This window comes from Python bivittatus, unplaced genomic scaffold (genome assembly GCF_059951505.1).
Source record: "Python bivittatus isolate LINGU-HERP-01145 unplaced genomic scaffold, Pbiv_v1 ctg000080_np1212, whole genome shotgun sequence".
Classification (NCBI taxonomy): Eukaryota; Metazoa; Chordata; class Lepidosauria; order Squamata; family Pythonidae; genus Python; species Python bivittatus.
The window spans coordinates 6,621,002-6,645,410 of record NW_028277035.1 but is presented as its reverse complement, the minus strand read 5'-3'; the positions used below and the strand labels follow the sequence as shown (position 1 = coordinate 6,645,410).

The 24,409-nt window shown below is 40.4% G+C and overlaps 3 protein-coding genes across 15 annotated transcripts in view; 2 read left to right on the top strand and 1 right to left on the bottom strand.

Annotated features, from left to right (window-relative positions):
• The window catches only part of MYOCD (myocardin), a 181,468-nt gene extending 172,119 nt beyond the window's left edge, over positions 1 to 9,349 (top strand). The window contains exons 13-14 of the mRNA XM_088133441.1: positions 8,181 to 8,234; positions 9,261 to 9,349. Coding sequence (XP_087989567.1) covers positions 8,181 to 8,234; positions 9,261 to 9,334 — 128 coding nt within the window. The 3' untranslated portion in view covers positions 9,335 to 9,349. The remainder of the gene's footprint in view (positions 1 to 8,180; positions 8,235 to 9,260) is intronic.
• The window catches only part of MAP2K4 (mitogen-activated protein kinase kinase 4), a 65,062-nt gene extending 50,953 nt beyond the window's left edge, over positions 1 to 14,109 (bottom strand). Inside the window, exons 1-2 of one of the 7 annotated variants that reach the window (XM_088133444.1) lie at positions 13,727 to 14,109; positions 3,696 to 3,728 (exon numbers count right to left, since the gene is read on the bottom strand). In XM_088133444.1, coding sequence (XP_087989570.1) covers positions 3,696 to 3,728; positions 13,727 to 13,808 — 115 coding nt within the window. In that variant the 5' untranslated portion in view covers positions 13,809 to 14,109. Of the gene's footprint in view, positions 1 to 3,695; positions 3,729 to 13,154; positions 13,352 to 13,413; positions 13,702 to 13,726 lie in introns of those variants that run through there. The other 6 variants (XM_088133445.1, XM_088133448.1, XM_088133443.1 and 3 more) reach the window with 6 other exon arrangements.
• A 4-nt stretch (positions 14,110 to 14,113) lies between these two features.
• TMEM220 (transmembrane protein 220) overlaps positions 14,114 to 24,409 on the top strand; it is a 15,884-nt gene continuing 5,588 nt past the window's right edge. Inside the window, exons 1-4 of one of the 7 annotated variants that reach the window (XM_025163146.2) lie at positions 14,171 to 14,267; positions 22,008 to 22,359; positions 22,897 to 22,926; positions 24,340 to 24,400. In XM_025163146.2, coding sequence (XP_025018914.1) covers positions 22,315 to 22,359; positions 22,897 to 22,926; positions 24,340 to 24,400 — 136 coding nt within the window. In that variant the 5' untranslated portion in view covers positions 14,171 to 14,267; positions 22,008 to 22,314. Of the gene's footprint in view, positions 14,268 to 21,124; positions 21,459 to 21,492; positions 21,918 to 22,007; positions 22,360 to 22,896; positions 22,927 to 24,339; positions 24,401 to 24,409 lie in introns of those variants that run through there. The other 6 variants (XM_025163144.2, XM_088133451.1, XM_025163147.2 and 3 more) reach the window with 6 other exon arrangements.

Genomic DNA, 24,409 nt, shown 5'->3' with positions numbered 1-24,409 from the left:
CAATGTACGTTTTATTGCATCGGTCCTTAGAAAATCCTCTGAAGATAAATATTCTGAGCCAAAACAAGGATAGGTCCTAACTGGGAACATGCAGCAGATGCAAATAACACTATCTCGTCCTTTACAGGAGAATGAAGAAATAATGCATAAAACTCTAGGACAACTGGAAGAACAGTAACAAATGGAGCCAAGAGGCAGAATAAAAGGGAGATAACATGAATCTTGCAGGCCTGACTTATATTGGTGAATTGGCTGAGAAAGCCAACGCATATTAATTTCAGAGGAAACCTCTACCAGGATATCCTTCAGAGTTGGCTGACTGACTGACACATTGGTGTCTGACAGAACAAAGGAGGGAGGGAGCAGACCAGCATTCAATGGTGTGGTTAAATTTTGCTTTATTGCTCTTCATTTCCCTTTTCCTCTTGCCCTAGGCTCATGTGACATAACAGAACCAGGAGAGGGAACATGGTTTATTTATTATATGTCTCTAAATAAAACCCTTCCACACAATCCTTCCCTTTTTGTAAGAAAGGTAGAATTTGGGCCTGCTAGCACACAAAAACTATAACAAAATAAAAAAAGACTGGGTGTTTGGGGTTAATAATGTCCATATGTATGTGTGAGTGTATAGAAGCATAATCTCCATCAAAAAAATACTCTGGAAAAAGAAGAGACATCCTTTCCATGCTTAAGCTGACATTTTATAAAACTATAGCAGAAGAAACTGAAAAATTATATTTTAATAAACAGGATGGTCAATGTTAGGCTGTTACTTTAGTTTTTTTTCCAATGCACCATCAAATGTCCTCCAACTATATAAATTTGTTCAATTAATAAATACTGCTATCTTGAGTGTTTATCTTTTTTTTCTCTTTTTACTTAGTGTTTTATGATGTTTATTGTTTTTATGCATCACACTGCATCACACTTTGTGAGATGGGCAGCTATATAAATTTGTTAAACAACTAAAATAAACAAACTTGGGGAAATGGTTATACATCCTGTCCCCTTCCCCAAATGAAATATTGATAAAATTTCATAGGCTTCCGTCATTTGCATTTTTTTCAGATTACCCTTGACTGTGAAATGGTTACACAATTTTGATCTTCTCTTTCCAGCTCCCAGGAAAAAAAAAATCACAAAGACTACCATATTTATATGGAATGATATTCCATTCCATATACTATGGAATATGTTATTGCATAAACAGAATTTATTGCATATACAAAAGTGCAGAAAGCTGTAAGATACCCACAAAACATTACCTCATAGATAGACCACACAAAATTGATGAGCTTTCTTAATTATGCATATAATATCCAAAAGCTGTTGCTATGTAGATTATATTTTCAAATATAATTTCCACAGCAGCTCAAATTTAGTCCTCATTAATTCCTTCTGGTAAAACAATAATGCTATTGCTAACTTAATTTTTAATATCTTACTCCTAAAAACAGGACACCTGTACGATGCAGACTGGAAACTGTGCAAAAAAACCTATGGTGTTATAAAATCAAACATTTTGGCAATATAGAATATAATAAGCAGGAAATGAAGAGGGAGATTAAAGCTGAAAGTCTTATTTTAGACAAACATCTTATTGGAAGGAGCCACAACTTAATGCTAAAACTCAATGTTTCTAACACAGATAATAATCAAGAACAGGGAAGGGAAGAGGAACTCACATCAGGTGTAACAGAGGAAAGGTGTCTTTAAACATTTGCTTCTGTTTTTAACTCAATCTGGATCCTACAGCTGCTACATGTATCAAGAGGGAAGCCCCTCTCAAAACAAATTGCAGCCAAGTCCTTTCATCCCTTTCTCCTTATGTAAACAAAGACTGTAGCACAAGCAATGGGTCAACAATTCTCCATACCACAGGACCAGTCTCAATCTTGGACCCATGTGGTTCCTATTTACTTTAAAGAAACATTTAGACAATTATCAGCTATATCAGTTACGTCTTCCACATAACTTTTCTAAGAACTAGAGTTTGTCATCCATGTAGATATCGCAGTCTGCAAGAAGCACAAGAGAAAAACAGCATTCCATGGAACAATGGATGTCTTGTTGGGACAGAGAAAACATAAGACCCCCAAAACATTATGCAAATTCTCTCAACACTTTGAGTCTTTGTATTTTCTTCTGCAGTGTCCTGTGTCCTGATTATAAAATATGATTTCCCATAGGAAGCCTAGTACGATCATGAGTAATAATCTAATTTATTGGTTTAAGAATGCTTTAGTCTTTGTACTTCTTGCCTATAATCTGCCAACAAGAGATCTTCAGAAATCTCAGAGATAAAATTCTGTCACAAATTACTGAACATCCACAATCACGGAAACATTTATCACTTCTAACTTAAGTAGGCATATTTATTAACTTCAAAAAAACAAAAACAAAAATAAATAAATAAATAAATAAATAGAATTAAATGCAGAATGAATATGTTTAAGTAAGTTTACCCGACAGAGAAAAAAACTGCTAGCAATGCTACGTTGTGTTCTTCAACAGAGCCCCCACTACAGCATGGCAGGCAATTATAAAGATATAATGTACATAGCAATTAAAAATGAAAGCCATAAGAGAATGAAACAATGAAAAAATTGTGCAGAGCTTCCATTAATCATCCAAACACAATCTGACAAGGACTGATTAAAATGTCTAAACTTCCTAGACATTTCAAACTCATGGCACTTACTCGGTCATGTTTCCACATCATTCCGAGGGTAAATAAAAAGCAACATCTGATAAACTTTCGTTACCTTCAGGCGTTTTTAAAAAATTGGGAGATTATATTCATATTTAAGGGCAGTAGAGATGAGCTTGGTAGATCCTTTCATGTTGGCTTATACACATAAATAGCAAACATTCATACTGTAAATCTTCCTCTCTATACAAACAAAGGCCCTTGGGATGCAACAACTTCTATCATGTGGAAAGTTTCCATTTACAGAGGAAACTGTTCTCTATAGATACTTGCTCTACAAATGATGGGTGATGTGGAAGGGAAAGCTTGAGTGTGCTTGTTTTCACCATCTTTTGCAACAGCTGAAGAGGTTTAAGATAAAACTTTAACTGAGAAAAGAGAGCCATGACTTAATGGCATAGTACGTATTCTTTGGATGCTTAAAGTCCAAGGTTCATGCTCAACATTTCCAGACAAAAAATCTCATATAGCAGTAGTGGGAAACAGCATCTTATGATATCCTGGTGAGTTGCTGGTCAATATCCCGGTCATTATTAAATTGATAATCTAACCATATATGACAGTTCATGTGTAGTTTGATATCTGAAGGGGGAGCCCTAAGGTGCTGAATGTTAGACCTCTACTGAAATAATCATTTCAGTATCTAAGTAGTTTCCCCAAGTAGTTATATCCAGATACCACATGAAAACATGTATCTTTACATTACACAGAATTCAAATACATTTTATTTGGCAAAAGGCAAAAGTCCTATATTGATTTTAAGTTATTTACTGTGGGAACAACTATCATTATTATCCAAGATAAATAAGATGCATTAAAGTATTGCAAAATAGAATCTGATTTTGGAAAATGAAAAATGGAAGCCCTGCCCATGTATTAATGCATGGCCTGTTAGTTAGATCAACAGTGGACACATTCCCAATACCAAGAATGATTTAAAAATAAATTAAAATAGCAGAATACTATAAAACATGTATCTTACTTTGTGCTTTTTCACAGAAGTTTATCTGAAAGCCTAAAGCAAAAAAGATAAGTTCTAGTTCATTTACTGGAAATTACAGATGTTCATAACCTTTAAAATCACATTTAATATTCATTTAAAAAAAAAAACCTAAGACACCAAATAAAAGGTTTAACATAGGTAAAACAACATCTGAATTGCAAAGAGAGAATTCCAATTATCTGGTTTTTTGTCACAAGCACAACCTCCCCTCTAACTGTACTGTACTGAAAATATAATTTTCAGAATGGCAATGCAGGCTCCAAATTCTAGAAACTGAAGTTCCAGAGAATCTGGAGAGCATTAGCTTAGGGAAAGCTTATCTATTAACTTTTGGGAAAAAATCTGTTGTACTATTCTGTCCAAAACATTTGTAAAGGATCAGATGAACATCCAAATCAGATCATTGACAAAGATTACATATTAGTTTATTGTTAACTTAAAAACAGAAAGTTAAGAATAAATAGCTAGTAAGGTTTCCATATGACTTCTTTGGCAGCATCCTGATATTTATAAATACTTTGAAAATAATTACATTATGGAGAGTTCTCTTCCCCAGGTTAGGTTTTTATTGTAAAGCATGGGTGGGAAACTTTCTTTGATTTAATGGCTGCACTCAGACTGAAAGGCACAATAATCATAGAATGCTCTGAGTGTGGAAGCCAGATTATATGCTGGTGGATACTATGGTTTCCAATTTAAAACTCGGGAAAAAAGTGATTAGCACAGCAGCAGCCACTCTACAAAGGAAATGGAGATACCTTCTTTTTAATCATGTTATTAACAAGAGTAAATCTTAGAAACAGTAAAGTTGGGCCAATGTGATACGAGTGACAAATAAACGCAGCAGCTCATTGGCAGACAGCAGCAGAAAGCAAAATATGGGTGACAAGGAGTCACCAAGGGCAGCAGCAAGAGGCAAGCTGTGGATATGAGCAAGATTCCTCAAAGTTGTGGAGAGAAACAGGCCAGAAGTTAGAAGTTGGCTTGAACAGAGAAGATGCAACTCACAGATTATCCTCCAGTGCTTTAATGGATAGGGACTGCTGTTTCTACATAAAAAAGTACAGTTCTCTGCCCTTAGATAGTTAGTTCTATAATTCATTTAACCAGAATTATTCCTTGCATAAATACCAATACTGTTTCTTCAACCGGTATGAAATTAGGCAGATGTTGCTTTTGTTTGCTTGGTTATTTTACAAAGCTGCTTTATGTCATTTTTGCTAGTTTGAAGAATGATTAGCTTTCCTTAAGCATTCCTTAATTTCTCTTAAGAATCCTCTGCATATTTTTAAGGCTACCTTCCCAGGTATTTTAAATCTCAGGCCTATGAATGCTGCACCAAATACCAATCTCTACGCTTGTCAAAGAACTGAGACTACTGCATTCACAAATCACATTATGACATCTTCAAATGTCTCTTAAAATAATATTTTATTTCTTTATTTATTTGTTAGATTTCTATCCCACCTTTCCTTCAATAGTTCAAGGTATAAAATAAAGCACACTGAAATATCCACTATTTTGCCATTTTAGGATTAAGAATTAAAGTTATAATAATTTGGCAACCTACAGAATTCCAAGATATTTTAATGACAAATCCCGTCCTAATTCTCAGTCCACCATAATATCCAGAGGCAAGCTGTCACTTGAGAGGACACTTTTACACTAGATACAGATATGAGAATTTATAGTAGCCTTCTCTGATGACTCTTGTGACCACAGCTACTATCACTTAATAAAATGTGGACTACCTAGCTTTGAAACAGCATCCTGTTTCAAACCAGAACAGATTATTCCACAAAATTCAGAAGCAAAGCATTAATATAACAGTCATAGGAACAAATCCTTTAATCATGAAACTCTGTTTAGCTATGGACTAATCTATCTTTATTATTAAATATAATTTCATTTCACACTTAATAGATGACTAGTATAATGAAGAAATATGTTCAGGCACTACTGATGGCTTCTAATACAGTAACAGCTCAGAGTTTCAGCATCACAAATTGAGGATTGGTTGCCTCAAAACTGTATCATTTTTCTCTTTTACAACTGTAAAGGGAGGGGGAATTACCACACACCTTAAGGCTATATTATTTACTGCTACTGGCACCTGACAAATTAAAGGTTTGAACTAGCTTTTCTATCATATGCCACAGTGAAGGATTCAATCAGAAGGGAAATTTGCATTGAGATAAATTCTTTTCAAATAATATGGATACATATTTTAATTTATCTCAGCCAATAGCAAGAATAAGAAAGTACACCGGCTGATATTTGACAGTGTGCATTCCTGTGTATGTACAAATTGAAAATTCTATGAAAACTCACAGATGCAGATAAGATATCCTATCTATGTTATTACATGAAGTATAATTAATAGTAACAGAAAACCTTTGCACTCAACAGTTATAAAAACTTTGGTTCACAACAGACCTCCATAATTAGTCTTCTAAAGAACTTCATGCAAATACCCAATTGCAAGTAGAAAACAAGAGATCTGGAACCATATGCAAATCAGAAGGAAAGAACCTTTTCTCAGGTATATGACCACCAGCTGGAAACATACCAAACCACTCATATTTAATATGAATTTTTTGAAACATGAAAATATAACTCCCTGAAGTTCAACCATATTAAGGTGGAAAAAAAGACTAACAATGATGAAACTCAAATAATATATACAGAAGAGGAGAGAGCAACCAAGGCAAAAACAGAAAGAGAGAGAAACATAGCTGAAAGTAAGAGAACACAAAGACAATCAGAATAGTCTCATTACAAAACAGCTGAAACTCTACAATTACAATAAGCTTAATAGAACCAGGAGCATGCCATGAACAGAGTGATCTTTAATCTTAGCAAAGCATTTGATAAAGTCTCTCATGATAACCTTATTCATAAAATGGTAAAACATGAGCCAGATGATAAAACTGATAGATGGATTCATAATTGCCTGAATATCCACTGCTAGAGAGGACTAATAAATGGTTCCACAGCCGTTTGGAGAGTAGCATCAAACGGAAAGGCAGAGCCCAGTGCTGTTCAACGTGTTTATTAATCACCTAGATTAAGGGGCTGAGGAGATGATTATACAATACAGGCTTGGAGGGTAGGCTAAAACAAACAAGGTGAAATTTAACGAGGAGTAATATAAAGTCCTGTATCTGGGGAGAAAATATTGGATGGGGGAGACCTGGCTTGACAGTAGTTCAGTGAAAACACTACTCTGTGTTCTAGTAGGCTGTAAATTGAATGCGAGCAAACAGTGTGATGCAGCTGCTAAAAAGCTAAATGCTATTTTGGGATGTATTAACAGAAGCACAGACTCTGGATCACAGTAAGGAACCATCCCACTCTGCTCTTGTAACACTGAAGGCACCCTCAGGGTTGATCCAGCCACTCCCTTCAGGCACTTCAGTTCTGAGGGGTCAACAGCAATTGGGAAATTAGGTCCCTTCGCAGCCATCACCACCACCCCTTCATTATAACCAGTTTTTCCCTTTTCCCACTAGACTTCTGGGGGAACCAGGGGAGGGCTGTAGGAGAAATCCTGGGTCTGGCTAAACTATGGGAAGGGAAACCAAACACAACTTTGGGAGTCTCTAGCTCAACCAAGCTGAGCCAGAAGGCCAACCAGTCAACTCCAGGACCAAAACAAAAATCAACTTTATCAGAGGTACCAAAAGAAGATAAGGTTCCACACTCACAACACACAGTTAAAAAGAGAGAAAATACTGAAAAACCCTAATGCAATTCTAGCTATAGCCAAACAACTCCTCAATTTCCAGACTTGCCCAAGGTAACCCCCTCCTCCAGGTCTCCAGCCAACTCAAACCAACACCAAACTTCTTCCTGCTCAAACCTGACAGAACCCCTTCTTTTCCTTTATTGGCTCTCAGGGGTTTGTTATTTAAAAGGCCAGTTGCTGCCCACTATAGTTAAAAAGGCTGCAGGCTATGAAGGTGAGGGGACTGGAAATGAAGTTCTATGAGAAAAGATTAAAGGAAGTCAGTATGTTTAGCCTGGGAGAAGAAAAGAGGGAAAGCATGATAGCAGTCTTTAGATATGTATTATACAGAAGAGGGAGGGCACTTGTTCAGTTGCCCCAGAGGGCAAGACCAGAACCAATGGGTTGAAACCACAGAGAGGTAGATGCAGGTTAGGTATCAGAAGAATATCCTAACAGCTGTCAACCAGTAGACTATGTTGCCTTATGATGTGGTCTGCTCTCCTTCACTCAAACTTCTACCTCTTGCATATGAAACTTCAGATCTACAAGAAGCTATGCTAGACACTGCTGACAAGGGCAGTATATTTAACCGTGTTCAAATTTTACAATAGATGGCAATAAAGTACATTTCTGCAAATTATTGTTAATTATATTTTAGTGATATTGTATTAAGGGATCATTCCTAGAAGAGATTAATGAGCTCTTTATTTTGCTTTAAATTACTTCTCTTCTAGCACTACGCAGAGATCCAGAGTCAAAGGGCAAAGTACGATTTGGAGGCAACACAGGTAAGCCCGTTGCACCTGTTGGAAAAATCTTAAATCAGTTGTTTCTTTTCCTGAGCTTGCACAGTTGACGTAAAATCCTAGAAAAAGATCCTTTTGGTTTAAAGACAGGTGCTACGCTTATGCTGTCATGCTCTCTGAAACATATTTTGCCCTTCGAATCTGGATGTATTTGTAATTAAGATATATAAAGCTGCCCAACTCCAAAGGGATTCTAGGTGGTATACAGATTAAAAACAACACAATGCCTAAAACAAACAAACAGAGAACATAAAAGCAAGCACAGCAGGGACAAACAAACATATCCTAACCAAACAGATACTGCACATCAAATGGGCACATTCTAAGCTATCCCAGAAATGGGGGGGTAAGGGGTGGAATCATGCTTTCAAAGATTGTTTAATAGCTTGCAGGGTCAGGACAGTCCAAACCTTGCAGGGAGGGAGGAAGATGCTGTGATAGAGAAGGTCTACTTCTTAAGTCCCATCAGACAATATCTCCTAACATGAATATGAAGCATGCCATCTCTGTTGGATCTAATGATAAAAGAGAGGTGGCCCCACAGATAGTCAGGCCCTATGCCATAAGGGAGTTAATAGCTGTTAACCAGCACCTGGAATTGCACTTAAAGCTTAATGGCAACCAATGCACTTCATGTAGCAGAGGTGCCCCATAACTGCTTGCACTGCTACATTCTGGACCAGCTGTAGCTTCTGAGTGGCTTTCAAGGGGAGCTCCATATACAGTATGTTGCAATACTCCACATACAAGGTGACCAAGGCATGCATGACTCTGAGAATGGAATCCTGGGTTGGTACACTAGATGAATCTATATGAAGCCCATCCTGGCCACAGCTGCCATCTGATCTTTGAGCAGGATCTGTGAATCCAGAAAGATTCCCAAATTGTGCATCAGTTCTGCATGGGAAAGTGCCACCCCATCCAGAACCAAAGACAGAGAATCTCCATTCACCCATTAGGTACTCATTCTTGTCAGTACTGAGTTTAAACCTGTTCTTCCTCATCCAGATCCTAACAGCTTCCAGGCATTGGGGCAAGACCCTGACAGCATAACTTGGTCAACTATCACAAGTACAGGTTAATGGATGATCTCACCATACTGATTCATGTAGATGTTAAACAAGGGAGACTAGAGAATCAAATCCTGAGGCACCCTGGTTTGCTTTGGGCTGGACTTCTCCCTACCTGTAAACACCAACTGGAACCAGTCACAGAGAAAGGAGAACCACCACAGCACCAGCTTGGCCCTAAAAATTATCCCTCACCTCCAACTATCAAACTCCATAGCCAGTCCAGAGAGACACCACGAGCAATGGTATCAAAAGTCACTAAGAGGTCAAGAAGAACCAGAATGGTGGTACTACCTCATCCTAGTTGTGTCAAAATTCATTGGTAAGTACAATTGATGCTGTCCCTGCACTTGTCCCAGCAATAAACTCAGCTGAAATGGGTCCAGATAATCCGCTTCTTCCAGAGCCCTCAGCAACCTTATCCAAAAAGGGAAGGTTGGAGACTGGACAAAAATAAATTAGGGGTCCAGCAATGGCTTCTTGAGGAGGGAGCACATCACCACTTCTTAAGGAGGGGGCACACTCACTAAACAGCCCTACTCTTTTCTTTTGTGAGCAGTTAATATTCTTGATTCTCTCTGAAAGTTACCTAAGCTTATCTGGGGTATGTGCATTTCGTTCACTCCTTGAATACAAGGAGGGAAAAGAAACATACTAAATCTTTTCCAAAAGAGGCAGTGACCAAGGTAACTTTATACTTGTCACAGTAGAATCATGCATTTAGCGAGTGGGAGACCAGCAGAATGGCTTTTGACCTTGAACCACAATTTATGACTTGCATCCAAGGATTTGTAAGTGCTACCAAGCATTCAGGCTTCCTTACTCACTTGAGTGATTAATATACAACTTGTATTCAAATGTATGTCACCTACCACTGAAATAAATGGGAGAAGCACTTTTGTACATTTGTGAGCTGGTATAGTTACTGAAGCACCAAAAATCTCACATACCATTCAGAGACTAAACTGATAACTGATCTCTTAGTATTTGCTCAAACAAATCTAGAATGACAGTGTAAAAGTTCTCATAAACTTATGTAGATAAAGAAACCATTTGATTCCTGTATTAAGAACTATATAAACTCACATTTTCTACTCAAGCTTACCATCCATTATAATGCAAATAATTTAATTATGCATATTTTAACATAATTTAAAAAATAAGGAGTCAGTATATCACTAAGTTTTAGAAGGTATATAACTTTCAATGAGAATACGCTTTCCTTTATAAAATAGCAAGGGCATACAAATGAAGCAGGACAAATCAATTCTTTAAATAATGGTTGATACCTAATCAATTCATTCTATTGACCAATCAGTTCCTATCAACAGAATGGAAGGGGTGGAGTGTCCCTCCAACTTACAACTCAACCTGAAACCCTCTGGAGCAGACTGAAGGAACATGGCAGGCTTCTGGAAGAAGTAGCACATGGAAAGTCTTGTTGCATGAAATTGGATTTTTCCCCAACTTTATTTAAAAAATTGGTTTAATGCAGTTTTAGTTTTCATTAATCATAGTTGGATATACTGCATGAACACCATTATGTTCTTAGCATTACATGTCTTGTCTAAAAGATAAATCTAAGGCAGCAATATACAAGTATTTAGAAGTTAATCTGGTTTTTTCCCTCAGGAGCAGCCAGCTAGGGTAACCTGTCTTTGGATAATTTATTTGAAGTGATACAAGACTAAAAACTGTTGATCCAAATGTCTCTTTCAGAAAGATACAGAAATTGTTAAACTTCAGAGTGCCTTGCAATAAACTATTAGTTGCAATAAGCAAATTTTGAAAACAACTTTATGCAAGATGTTTTCCCAACTTAATATATTATAAATGGAAAAGTCCTATCATTCAACACATGTTGTTTCCAACATCCAGGGGAAGTAATATTCTTTACTATGAGACAAAACATGGAAGTAACTAAAATATGAATGCTACAATGCAGTGGTTTTCTGGAACATCCACATGCTGAGAAATTAGCTCGTTAAATACTGGATTCTTAAAGCCCTTTTTCTACTACATAAGAAAGAGAATATTCCCATTGTTCTCTTCATGTCACAGAATACGAGACTACTGAAAATAAGAATAACATTTTATAAGCAAGTGAAGATTATTCACCCTGCTGTTTAAATCTACCCACTAAGATTCTCAATAAAAATACTGGGCAGGTAAGAAAGAGCTTAATAATGAGAATCTCTTGCCATACAAGAGCTATTAAGATATCTATTTGCTTGCTGATATAACCACTTCTAGGAATTAGACTGAGCAAGTCAACATTATCTGTAATTTTTTTTCCTGGCTACACATGGTAACCAGATATCATACTATACTTACATATGCTAATCAGAGGAGGCAACCTGTGGCACTCCAGATGTTACTGAATTACATTTCCCAGCATTCCTAGGAAGGACAGTGAATGTATTTATATCGTGACAAAAGTTTTTGTGGGACAAAACCAGAAGAAACAAACTGCTTGTCATGTAATTACTAATCACGAGTAAGACAAACCAGAATAAAAATTGATTAATGTACTGTATTAGTACTTTACTCCATCTAGTACAGCTTCAGAGATAAAATAATGTGTCGAAAACTGGATTTTACAATATACAGGTAATTTCTGAAATACTACATATTTCTCCTCCAAATAGGTTTTGAATGCCATCCTAACCTTAAATATATTACTTTGACTATTCTAATGTTTCAGCATAGTAGACTGCTTCAAACATAGCATTTCTGTCTATCAAGCAGAATATAACACTATCTTATCTGATATTTGCAAAGACATTTTAATACACGTGCAAGGAAAAGTCAATCACAGCTTTCTAGCATCTGATGAGCACATTATACAATTAATTTAGTCAACTATAGCCTATACCCTAACGGTAGCTGCTCTTCAAGGCTCACAGCCCTGCCATTAGAGATCCCTTGAACTAAAAATATGAGGTATTCAATCCAGGATCCTTAACATGCTTTACAAAACATAGTAGGCTTTCTATAGAAGTTATTCCAAAGATGCAACAGAAAAATTAAAACTTTTTGTCCAAAGTCTAGCAGTGTTCAGCTGGCCTCGAGGAGAGAGCACCTTTTGTAGTTTCAGTAGTATTAAACTCTATTTATTAAAGTTATTTTATACACATGCTAACGGATTTCCAAATACTGAACTGATAAGGAACAAATAGAGCATTAAGGAACTCAATGTAGAATTTTAAGTTATGCAATATTTAAAATATGCTTTCACCTCTATTTCAGAATGTTTTTCCTAATACAGACATCACAGTGAATCTCTCTCCAGAACTTCTGTAAGTAGAGACAGTAGTGGTTCTGGATTCAACCAGAAATATATGATGGCAACCCCATATTTCCTAAACACAGATCCTGAAAAAGAGAGCTCTCACATCTCTAGATAAGCATCCTCTTTCCTTTCTCCGAATCTACTTCTTTTGCATTTTTCATTCCACTTACCGTACCTACTATCTTCGAATTTCTTAAGGGAACACCTCACACCTTCATTCGTTTCGCACTCTTAAAGCTACATCATCGCTTCCTCCATGACTCCATACAAACACCCTTAAGTGTCTAGCGAGCTTTATACATCTCATTGAAGACCTGCTGTAACTCTTTCCCGACCCATTCCCTGACACACACATCTCTCTCTCACACACACACACACACACGGCAACAAGACCTCATAGCGACTGCTCGGTTTGTTCTGCCGATGCAACGCCTCGTCTTCTGCACTGGATTCTGGTTCTCTCCAGTGATTAAGCTCCCCGAATTTACCTCGCGGGATGAGTTAAAAGCTCCACTTCCCACATTCCCGGAAATTACCCACCTATCCTTACACATCAGTTTGTTTCAGAGCAACGGAAGGTCCGATTTTCTCGTGATCATCTGCTTTCGATTCCGAGTGTTTTTGCACGCGCATTTATATACACATTGCCCTCCCCTCCTCCAATACACACGTACTAGTTCGTTCATTCCCTCGCTCTCGTGGCCCACGAACTCATCTCGCCTTGCGCCTCTTTAACACTCTCTCCCCCCGTTTCGTCTTCCTGCATGCACACCACACCCCCTCCCACCGAAATTCCTACTCCGTAAAGCCTGGGGGGTCGTCCCGGGTTCGCCGGAGAAGAACTCAGCCTCCACCTCCGCCTTCCCGGGACGCGCTTCTAGGCCTATCATCCTCCAGAGAGGCCTGGTCCTCCTTTGCCCAGCTCCGGCGCTCCCTCCTGTCCCTGCAGGCAGGCAGGCAGGCCGGCCGGCAGGCGAGCGAGCGAGCAAGCAGGCGAGCAAGCAGGCGAGCGTCCGGCTCGCCCAAGGCGAAGGCCGGGGTGGAAGCGCGGCCTAGAGCCTCTGGGTTATCGCTCGGGGCCCGGCTGCCGCTCCCGAGGCGCGCTCCCTTACCCTGCATGCTGCTGACTGTCGTCTGCGCCGCCTGCGACCCGGGGCCGGAGCCAGAGCCGGGGCCAGGGCTGGGAGCCGCCATTGTACAGCGCGCCAGGCGCGAAGGGAGGGAGAGATGGACGGACGGCGGGAGGGAAGGAGGCTGCAATGCAGCAGAAGCAGCGCAGCGGACCGACCCCCTCCCCGTCCCGCGCGCCCGCCCCCGGCTCCTCGCGCGCTCCCGCCTCGGCCCCAGGCAGCTGGCGGGACACCCGGAGTCCCGACTCGGGACGACAGGCGCCAGCCTCCCGGGCCCTGACCGACCCAAACCGCCGCTACTCTCCTCTCCGCGCTGTTGGGGCTCCGTTTCCCTCCGTCGCTCCCTCCCACCTCCACGGCATAAGTATAACCCCTCCCAGGCAGCGGGCGGAACGGATGATGCCTCTGACTCCTTCGCCCAAACAGACGAGCGAGGGAAGGAAGGGGAAGGAGCCGCGGTGTGGGCAAGTTCCCAAACTAGCCGGGCATGTCGCGTTCACCTTCAAGTGGGAGCGCCTTGGAGGTATCCTGTGAGGGGGTGGCTGTGCAGGGCGGGAGGGCTGGTTACAGCAAGAGCCTTGCTGGCCTCGAAATGTAGGTGCTCTGCTTCAAACCGCGCAAAGCTCGCCCGCCGCCTTTTAACCGCGAGCGGGTTGCCACTGAAGGCAGAAGCCTCTCTGCCTCACCTCGTCTTTAGGTTGCAACGCTTCGGTGTACGAAGCGGTTCAGTGTTGTTTAAGCCGGACGGCGTGTGGAGAAGGAGGGAAGATCGTTTCTTGACAGAGTCTGTAACTGGATCTCTAGAGAACACAATCAGTTCCGGTTCTGCAAGAGTCGAGCCTGTGAATTATCCTGCTCTGCCCTGCCCTGCCTTGCCTTAATTAAATGTGGTCCTGCGATTCGAGTAGGATATTGCAGGGGGAAGCGTATGCTTGTGAGCAAAGTGTTTTAGGGAAGCTTATTCTGTTATTAGCTTTTTCAGTGTTTATATTTACAGTGCTGTAATTAATTAAGAGGGAGCTCTTTCAAATTTACATATTTTTTTTTTAAAGATACGTATACCCTGCTTGTCCACCTGGGGGCTCAAGATGACTTATATCAGAAATCAGTTACAAGCATTCTTATAACTTAAAATGGAACCTCAAAACATTAAAACATTTTAAAAAATGGTAATAAATATTTATTTATTTAAAATACTTTTTTATTTAAAAACTCTATTACTCAAAGCCCCTCAAAAGACAGATTAAAAAGGGATTAAACAGGAATGTTTAAAAACTTCCTAAAAGAAAGGCATAACGAAGCAAAAAGGGCTTTCTTGAAGGAGTTTTCCTTAGCCCTTTCCTTGTATTATAAACTAATTGCCAGCTATACTCTCAACATATATAATTTTTCAAACAGGCATGTATTACTATTTTCCTATGATTATATACATGCTTTTACCCCATATAAGAAACATTTTGTATGGTAATAGCTTTTAAAGCTCCAAACAAAGCAGTTATTGGGGAGTAAGCTTCAGTTTATTTTGTGGGTTTTATATATGCATAAAACATGCTTAGTTTTGCAGTAGACATTCTATACTTTTGTCTGATTATATTCTGTAATTATACATTTATTTATTCATTCAGTTTAGGCACCATCCAATTCCAGAATGACTCTAGCCAGCTCACAATATAACAGACCAAATAAAAATATACTATAAGAACAAGGAAAATAACAGCAAGCTGAAAAAGAACAAGATGGTGAATCTGGCCATAACACAAAAACATATACAAACTCATCCAGTGAGGTGCTCCAACCACCCTAGCCAAAGACCTGCTCTTTAAAGCTCTCTGGTATGCATCAGGGTGGGAACCACCCAGATTTCAGGGGGAACCTCATTCCAGAGGGCAGGTGCTACGACAGAGAAAGCATCTTGCTGGGGTCCCAGTAGATGACACTATTTGATTGAAGGAACCCAGAGTGTGCCAACCCTGTTAGCTCATTTCACCCAGGAAGACACCACAAGGGGTAGGCAGTCCCTCAGATAACCAGGCCATACACCATGTAGGGCTTTATGGGTCATAACCAGCATCTTGAATCTCACCCAGAAGCAAAATGGAAACCAGTGCAGCTCATGGAGCAGGGGTATCACATTAGCATAGTGAGGAAGGCCTTTCATTGCTCACATTGCTGCATTCTGGAGTAGTTGCAGCTTCCAAGTGGTCTTCAAGGGCAGCCTCATGCAATAGTTGAGCCATGAGGTGACAAAAGTGTGAATGACTGTCTAGATGCCACCCAATCCAGGAAGGGACACAACAGATAAAGCTCTGTAAAGGCCTTCTTGGCCACAGCTAACACCTGCAGGAGCTGTCAGTCTAAGAGGACCCCCAGATTGCACACCACTCCTGAAGGGGAAGTGAAACCCTATCGAAGAGTAAAGGTAAAAGATCCCTAGACTAGGCTGTCCCAACAATCACAGCCACTCAGTCTTGGTAGGACTGAGTTGGAGTTGATTTCTCCCCATTCAGAACTCTGCAGTCTCCAGGCACAGGGACAAGATTTCAACAGCGTCACTTGGCCAGTCTGGAGCTGAGAGATATAATAACCTCACCAAGCGGTTTCATGTAAATGTTGAATAGGAGGAGAAAGTGTTGAGTCCTGTGGCACCTCGAAAAGGAGGGACCTAAGGAGTGACCCAACCAACAAACTGGAATCAGCCCTGAAGAAAGGAAGAGAACCATAGTAAAATGGTAAAATAGTATTCCCAGTTGCCAACCCCTGGAGCCAGTTCAGAAGGATACCATGGTCAGTGTACTGAAAGCCACTGAGAGATCACAGAGCACAAGGATGGTTGCACCATGGAATGGGCAAGTGGCCTTGGAGTACATTGCACCTAAATGCATTCACAAGTGCAACTGAGGTGGTCTCCATGTGAAACCTGATTGAAATTGTCTAGACCAGTGTTTCTCAACCTTGGCCACTTTAAGAGGTGTGGACTTCAACTCCCAGCATGGCTGGAGAATTCTGGGAGTTGGTCCACACCTCTTAAAGCGGCCAAAATTGAGAAACACTGGTCTAGATAATCACTTCCTCTAGGGTTCTCAGCAGCTACAGTCTCAACAATCTTCTCTAAAAAGAAAGGTTGGAGATGAGGCAGTAGTTATCTAAAACTTTTGGGTACAAGGACATCCTCTTGAGAAGGGGATGTACCACCATCTCTTTAAGGACCAAAGGTATTACCCTCTCTGCCAAAGAGGCCAACCCCATGGCATGGACCAGAGTCAGCAGGCAGGTGGTCAGACTTACAGCACCAGGAATCCTGTCTACTTCCTCAGAAGTTACCAGGTCAAATTCATCCCAAATCCCATCACAAGACCAAGCCCTAGGCACCTTAGCCTGACCTGCCCACTCAAAGTCCAACTCATAGTGGATCTAATCAACTTTATCTGTCAAATAGCCATAATACTCTTCACAGCAGCCCTACAGATGGCACTGTGGCCCACCCCTATCCAGTAGGAACTGGGTCACCCTAAATAGCATGCCGAGTGGCTATCTATGGCTGTATTAAGGGTGGAGAAATATTGACATTTTGCCACTCTTATTTTCATGAGGTAAATATGGACTCTCTTTCATATTTGATTGGAATCAGTGATTATTCCAATGGTGCTCCAAGCATTTCTTCTGGTGCTTCATCTCCTAGAGCTCCTCAGTAAACCAGTGTGTGTCTGGGATTGGTGTACAGGGAGGAGCCATTTAGGGGCAATGCAGTCCAAGGTTATCTGCGCATTCCAGGTAGCAACTAGGGCCCCACCTGAATTGCCCACCAGATCTTTAGGGAAAGCCCTAAGGTCCCTTTGGAACCCGTAGGGGCCATCAGTCACCTGGCATGGGGTTGGGCCAATCAAACAGGCTCTATCTCCTTGTAGGGAAGGGTGACACCAGTGAGCTGGAATGCAATCAGAGAGGGATCTGTCTAGGGCAACAGAGTGATGTTAATGACTTCCACTATCAGATCATGTCACAACTGCCATGAGACAAAACCAGATCTAATGTGTGATGCCAGGTATGTATCTGGCCATTGATGACTTGGGAAAGGACCCTGATTGCCATGGAGGCCACAAACTCCTGTATGTGTGCCTTGGACCCAATGCCACTAGGCAGCATCTAATATTTTTTACCTAGTTTGTCTATCCTGTGCCCTTGTTTTTTTTTTTTTCCTGACTATACCATTGTCCTCAGAATGCTAGATAAAAAGTCAGACCCTGTAGCCTTTCCTAACAAAAAATGGAAAATATAGTTGGGGCCCATTTAAAAGCAACCTAAGATAAAAGCCTGATAAAATTATCTGGGAAGGAATTGATTAAATATGGGGCCAACAACGAAAAACTTTGCATTTTGCTGACTTGATTTTTCTTGGACCTTCTAAGGCCAATATTATGACTTGGTTATATTCTTGTTCATATATACACAGTCTTTCAAATAATTTAATCCCAAACCATTAAAAACGGACAATTTAAACAGACACAGGAAACAAATGGATAACCAGGGAAAAGTAATATAAATCTGATGTGATATGGTCATTCTAGTTCATGCTAGCATCCTGTTTTTATTGCAATTAGAGTTTTAAAACTATCAATAAGACCCATATATAGAGGATTACAGTAATGCACTAATGAATATTGGATGTAATCAGCCTTGAGTCACTAAGGACAGACCCATTTTCTCCAGATGGAGTGCAGTTGGCATAACTTCAACTCCGTTAATAGTGTGATTCCAGAAAAACACACATACCTGATCATTTAGTGAGAGTACAACTCCATACAAAATAGGTTGTGACCCTCCATCTATACTGACAGTCATGCCAAACAACAGTAACTTTGTTTATCTAGATTAAATTTCAGCTAAACATACTCTCATCCTAATAGATGTCCACTCATCTATTAATTCAAACTTTACCAGGCAGGTTGATCAATTCATTTGATTTATATGGCCACCCATCTCATTCTAGTAATTCTGTGCATATAACATATAAAAACACCACACAAAATGTTAACAAAAAGCAGCCAATATATAAAACCTATAATGACAAGGTGATCTGATAATAAAGCCATAACATGTTCTTCCATGTTCTTCTTTCTTAAGTGGTCTAATTTGAGACAAGTGTATGTTCTGTCATAGGTACTGTGTGTATGTGCCTTTAAGTTAGTGTTGACTCCTGAGGGTTGCCTGGAAAAGTCCCTCTATTTTTTTTTTGGCAAGATTTCAGAAATGGTTTGGCATTGTCTGCTTCCTAGGGCTAAGAGAGAGTGATTAGCCCAAAGTCACCCAGCTGGCTTCATGCCTAAGGCGGGACTAGAACTCAGTTTCCAGGTTTCTAGCCTTCGTGCCTTAACCACGACCCCAAACTGGCTGTCATCATGGGTATTAGGCTAATTCTAATTTGAAAGAGGTCTGTTTTTATCAATGGGCCATAAGAGTTCAAGTTTCCCCAAAGAAAGTTTATCTTAAGTGTGGATACTGAAATCCCATAAGACAATCTCAACACTGACTCTTGCTAGCCATTTTTAAAACTTCTTTGTAATCTCTGACATGGAATTTTACTTTTCTTTACCACTGCACACCAAACTACTACTACTACTACTACTACTACTACTACTACTTATTGTTGGTCACACAGTCAGCCAGTTGTTTAGACTGCATTTGGCATTTTTTTCCACCTACTGAGTCCTTCCCAAGGACCTAGGATAGGCAGATGTTGTTTGATGGTGTTAAAGGTATTGTTGCAGGATGTAAGCTGTTCCAAGTAAAGCTGCCTTTTGCAATTGACTGATGGTGATTTTGTCAATACTAATGGTCTTCAAGTGATACTCCAGATGTTTTGGAATTGCACCCAAGACGCCTATTACTATTGGTACTATCTTTGCTTTCTGTTGCCACAGTCATTCTATTTCTACTTGCAGGTCTTTGTATTTTGTGATTTTCTCCAGTTCTTTCTCTTCTGTTTTGCTGTCTCCAGGGATTGCAATGTCTGTTATCCAGACTTTTTTTTGTCTTTCTTAGCAACAGTTGTTAAGTCTGAGGTGTTGTGTGGCAGGTGCTTGTCTGTTTGAATTCTAAAGTCCCAGAGCACTTTAGCTTCTTCATTTTCTATTACTTTGTCTGTTTTGTGGTCCCACCAGTTCTTGCTTGCAGGCAAATGATATTTTTTCCTCCTCCTCCTCCTCCTATTATTATTATTATTATTATTATTATTATTCTGCTATTATTATTATTATTATTATTATTATTATTATTATTATTATTCTGCTATTTAATACAAAATCAAGATAAGTTTCCTGAATGTTGTCAGCACAGTAGATGAACAGGCACAGAAAATAAGATGTTGGCATATACTGTGTCTCAAAAAGTGCAATTAGCTTATTGTTGGTGTTTGTCCAAACTCCACAACATACAGTACATGTTTAATTGGCAATTGAATTGGGGCCTTTGGTGCAAAACATCATCTTACCACAAAATGCATAATAAAAATCAAGTTCATTGGCTCATTGTTAAGCATGGGATGGGTGCAGGAGTAGAGATTTAAGTTCATGTTATATAAGGAGAGGTTGGTTAATTAAATATAATAAATACATGATGTATCAGTTGTCTTTAACCATTCACTACTCCTTGAATTCCTACCTAGCACATTGGGAGGCGCTATGCTGGGGAAATCAGTATATACATTTGATTTGCCATATTTATATAGCTGCCCATCTCATAATCAAATAACTTTGGGTGGCTATATAAATATGACAAATAATAAATATACATTTTAAAAAATAAGTAAGAAAGGATTTCTCTGAGTTTGGGACCACAGCATCTGTTTCTAGTGGATTTGGTTGAAATCCCAAAGCAAGAATTTAAAAATAAAAGTAGAAGTAGAAAATTATAGTAAGCAACTTTAATTTTATGTTGGATCAAAACTCACATTACTATATATTAGTAATTTGCCTCCAAGAACCAATGTGCCAGTTGCCAGGACTGCAGAAATCGTAATGAAAATAAATAACTCATTGCGATATAAATAACTGAAGTAAAATACTTATGCAATAAATCAAAAAGATGTTCCAGTCATGTAATGTTTCCTCATACATCTTTCCTTACGATTTTGTTGTCAGCTTTATTTGGTGCTATTTGAATGATTTCAAAGAAGACGTAGGCAGCTACTCTCCGATCTTGGCAACGAAGGTCGGAGTTGTGCCCACTTGAACCGAAAGAGGCGATCAGGTCAGCTTCGAAACAGTAGGCCTTCCTAGGCCTGCCTTCCTTCCTTCCACCAGCTATCAAGGCCTGTTTATTTACAAACAGAAGATACAAAGCCGCATCTCCAAATTAGCTACGTATCAGCAGCCAGGCTGTTAGGGCTCCAGTGCTATGTGCATGATCTGCCCCCTTCTCGCGTCCCGGCTGGGTTCGCTGAGAGAGGCGGGTCCCCGGCTCCTTCGGTGGGACGTCCAGGGCGCTCGCTCGGCGGCATGGGAAGAATGGGTGGGCTTTGAAAGAAGGTTACGCCTGGGGCCGCGTATGCCCGGCGGGGCGGGCTGGGAAGGCAAGCCGTAATTCCGGGCGGGAGAGAAGGAGGCGGGCGATGGAGGCCGGCTGTTCTACTTCGCCTGCTGTCCCGGGAGCCAGCCGGCTCTGGAGGCTCAGCAACGTGATCATGGCCGTCTTCTTCGGGCTGGCTGGAGCTGTTCAGGTCTGGCTGGGGTCGCTGAGTGCTTGTGCTGAGAGGGACAAAGGATACGCGGGGGCCGGGGCAGGCTAGTCCCCAGAGTAGCGCAAGGCAGAAGGCAGTGGTGGAGGCAGAACCTGGAAGGCTCCCGAATTGGGGAAAGGCTCGAGCAAGGCGGTCACAAGAAAAGACAACCCGCTCCCCTCCCCCCGCGCACAGTGCTCTACCAGCTCTAGCTAGAGCGGTAGGAGGAGGCGGGAGCATAAACTTGAATAAATTCAGGGAAGGGCTTAGCAGGAGAAGCAACTTGAAAAGCGTAAACAGTAAGGACTCCCTGGAGTATAGTCCGACTCCTGGTGACTATGTGGAGGCCTCACACGCCCTTGCAGTTTTCTTGGCAACAATACGGAAGTGGTTTGCCATGGTCTGTTCTGCAGTATTTTTCTATGTTTTAGTCTATACTCCTTCCGCTTCGCGGCTCAGGTAGGTGACAGTGTTACTTAGACAGTACTGTCTAAGAGCCTCTCCCCATTTACCCAGCTGACAACACCATTTTTTCTGCCTTATTTGCAGAGTTGCCTTCATTTCCTCCCCAGTCATGAGCAAGCCTGGACTGGCACTAAAGCAGCATTTTCCTCCTTATTCCAACACTCCACACAACCTCAAGATGTGTAAAAGCTGCTATGCTTCCCCCTCATTACCTTGGTGATGGAATCAAGTGACCAGTGGAGATGTAATGGAGGAGCGGGCAGACCCTTTTCTGTCTCAAGTCAGCCTCTTCTGCTACCATTCTGCTATTTTATCCCTAGACAGCTACCCACAATTTGGCATGTGAAATGACAAGAAAAGTATTTGCTGTGTATTCTTGCCAAGAAACTATATGGAAGGGACCTTGTGGTCCCCAAGTTTCAAGCACAACCTGAAGGTGACTTGATGTTGCTTCTTAAAATGTTTACCACAGATTAGGATGGGAGCCACCAGTGGGTTTGCAGTTAGTCAGGTTTGCACAGTGGCAGTAGGATGTGGACAATTTGACTCTACTTTGAGGTACACAACAGAAGAGGACCCCACTCTCAGCACTTTGCAGTTTCTTTCCACTCATGTTGTTTGCAAGAAATAGCATTTGTTCATGATCCTTATCAGTGAGAAAAGATCCCTAGTAAGTCTTTCAAGGGCTGAGCAAGGAAAGCAGACAATGGTTTGTGTGACATTATGTTGATTGTTTTGCATGCATCTGTGCTCAATTTTTATTATTATTACCAATACTCCTAATTAGTCAAATTTCACAGGCTTTTCTTTGTAACTTCCCATATCATTAGCATGTTTTTACAAGATAATGTAATTTCAGAAATAATTTGTCTTGGACATGTGTATGACTTATTGTTCACCTTGAAGGATTTTGTTTTTATGTACCATTTAGTATCAGAGCCTGTAGCAATGATTTTTGCCTTCTTTGTTACAGATCAATGATCCTGATCCAGGACTTTGGATAGTGAGTATACCCTCAGTGGCTATGGTATGCTAGAGATCTTGATACTACAGAAAAATTTGCCTGGCATCTCAACATTAGTCAATACCCTGAAACCCTGATCTGGCTTCTAGCCTTTGGTTTTGCCCCTTGACTTGTTAACATTATGATCTAATGTGTTGCTATATTTTCATATTTATTTGATTTTTAGATTTTTTTTGCTACACTCTTATATAAACATTTTTAGGGTAGTTTACAAATAAAACAAGGCACCTTCATATCATGCTTGATTCCTGATAATTGCATCCATTTCACAGAAGAGTTATGGATGTGTGCTTCTTCCAGAAGGTTGCTTTGAAGTCCCAGCCAAGCCCTCAGCTTTAGAATTCCCAGGTGGTCCTCCATCCAGGTGCTTATCACACTAGACTGAGGTTTCCCCTGAGATCAGCCATGATTGGTTAGATGCTGCCACCTGCTGCATATAGAATAAATACAAAACTGGACCTAAAAGCAATTAAAAACAGCACTTAAAAGATCTAGAAAAAATGGGAAGACAGTGTTTTGTGGTGGAATGATAGCAGGTTCAGCATCATATCAACAGAGCTTCCTTGGAGAGAGGACTTCTAAAGGGAGAGCCCTGTACCTGAGGAAGCTCTTTTCCCCATTAGCACTTGTTTCAGTTCTGATGACATCTGGAAGAGGAACTCCAGAGATGATGTCAGTGTGCAAGCGAACTTAAATTGCAGAAGGTGGTTTTTCAATTACTCTACTGAAGTTTAAAATTAAGCATGTACCACTAGTAAGTAGATTTTATTTACTATCAAAGGCTGCTGTGCCTACATGAGTGAAATATGGTCCTATTGTGTACTTGCACATAGGAACCATAACTGTACTTTAGCTGCCATTGATGCACAGTTGTCGGAGCTAACCCTTTGTATAACAATCTAATTTGGAGCTTCCTTGAGGGTTCACAGCTGAAATATCTGCTTCTAATGGTGGAAAGCTCTCAATCCCATGAAGTGAATTTGAATTACCAATAGCAAAACTGAACATCTAAATTACAGCTCTCCTGTAGTTTACTTCCCCACATAGACTGTTTCCCCAAGCAGACAGAACATTCATAAGAAATAATTTCACCTGTTATCATCTCCTTCAACTTGGTAGGTCTGCTTGCTTTCATGGTGGGTAGTTTCTTTGGCAGTTCCATTCCTTTTGTGAAGCATCAATGGTCCAAAAAGCCTACTGGGCGCAATGGAGCTTTTTTGCCCTTCTAAGGTCTTTTTTCCTTAGATGATAAACTTCACAGCTTTCCTCTCTCTCCTGGAAGTATGATTTTGGGACTTTTTTATTTTTCTAGTCACTGGGATGGTACACTTTTATTTTCCTTGTTCCTTCCTACATTTTTTACAAAATGTATTTAATATATCTCACTCTTAGGTTGTATACTCTGTGCCAGCAAGTCTTTCACTGGCTGTCAGCCTTAATCCATCAATCACAGGTATAGTAT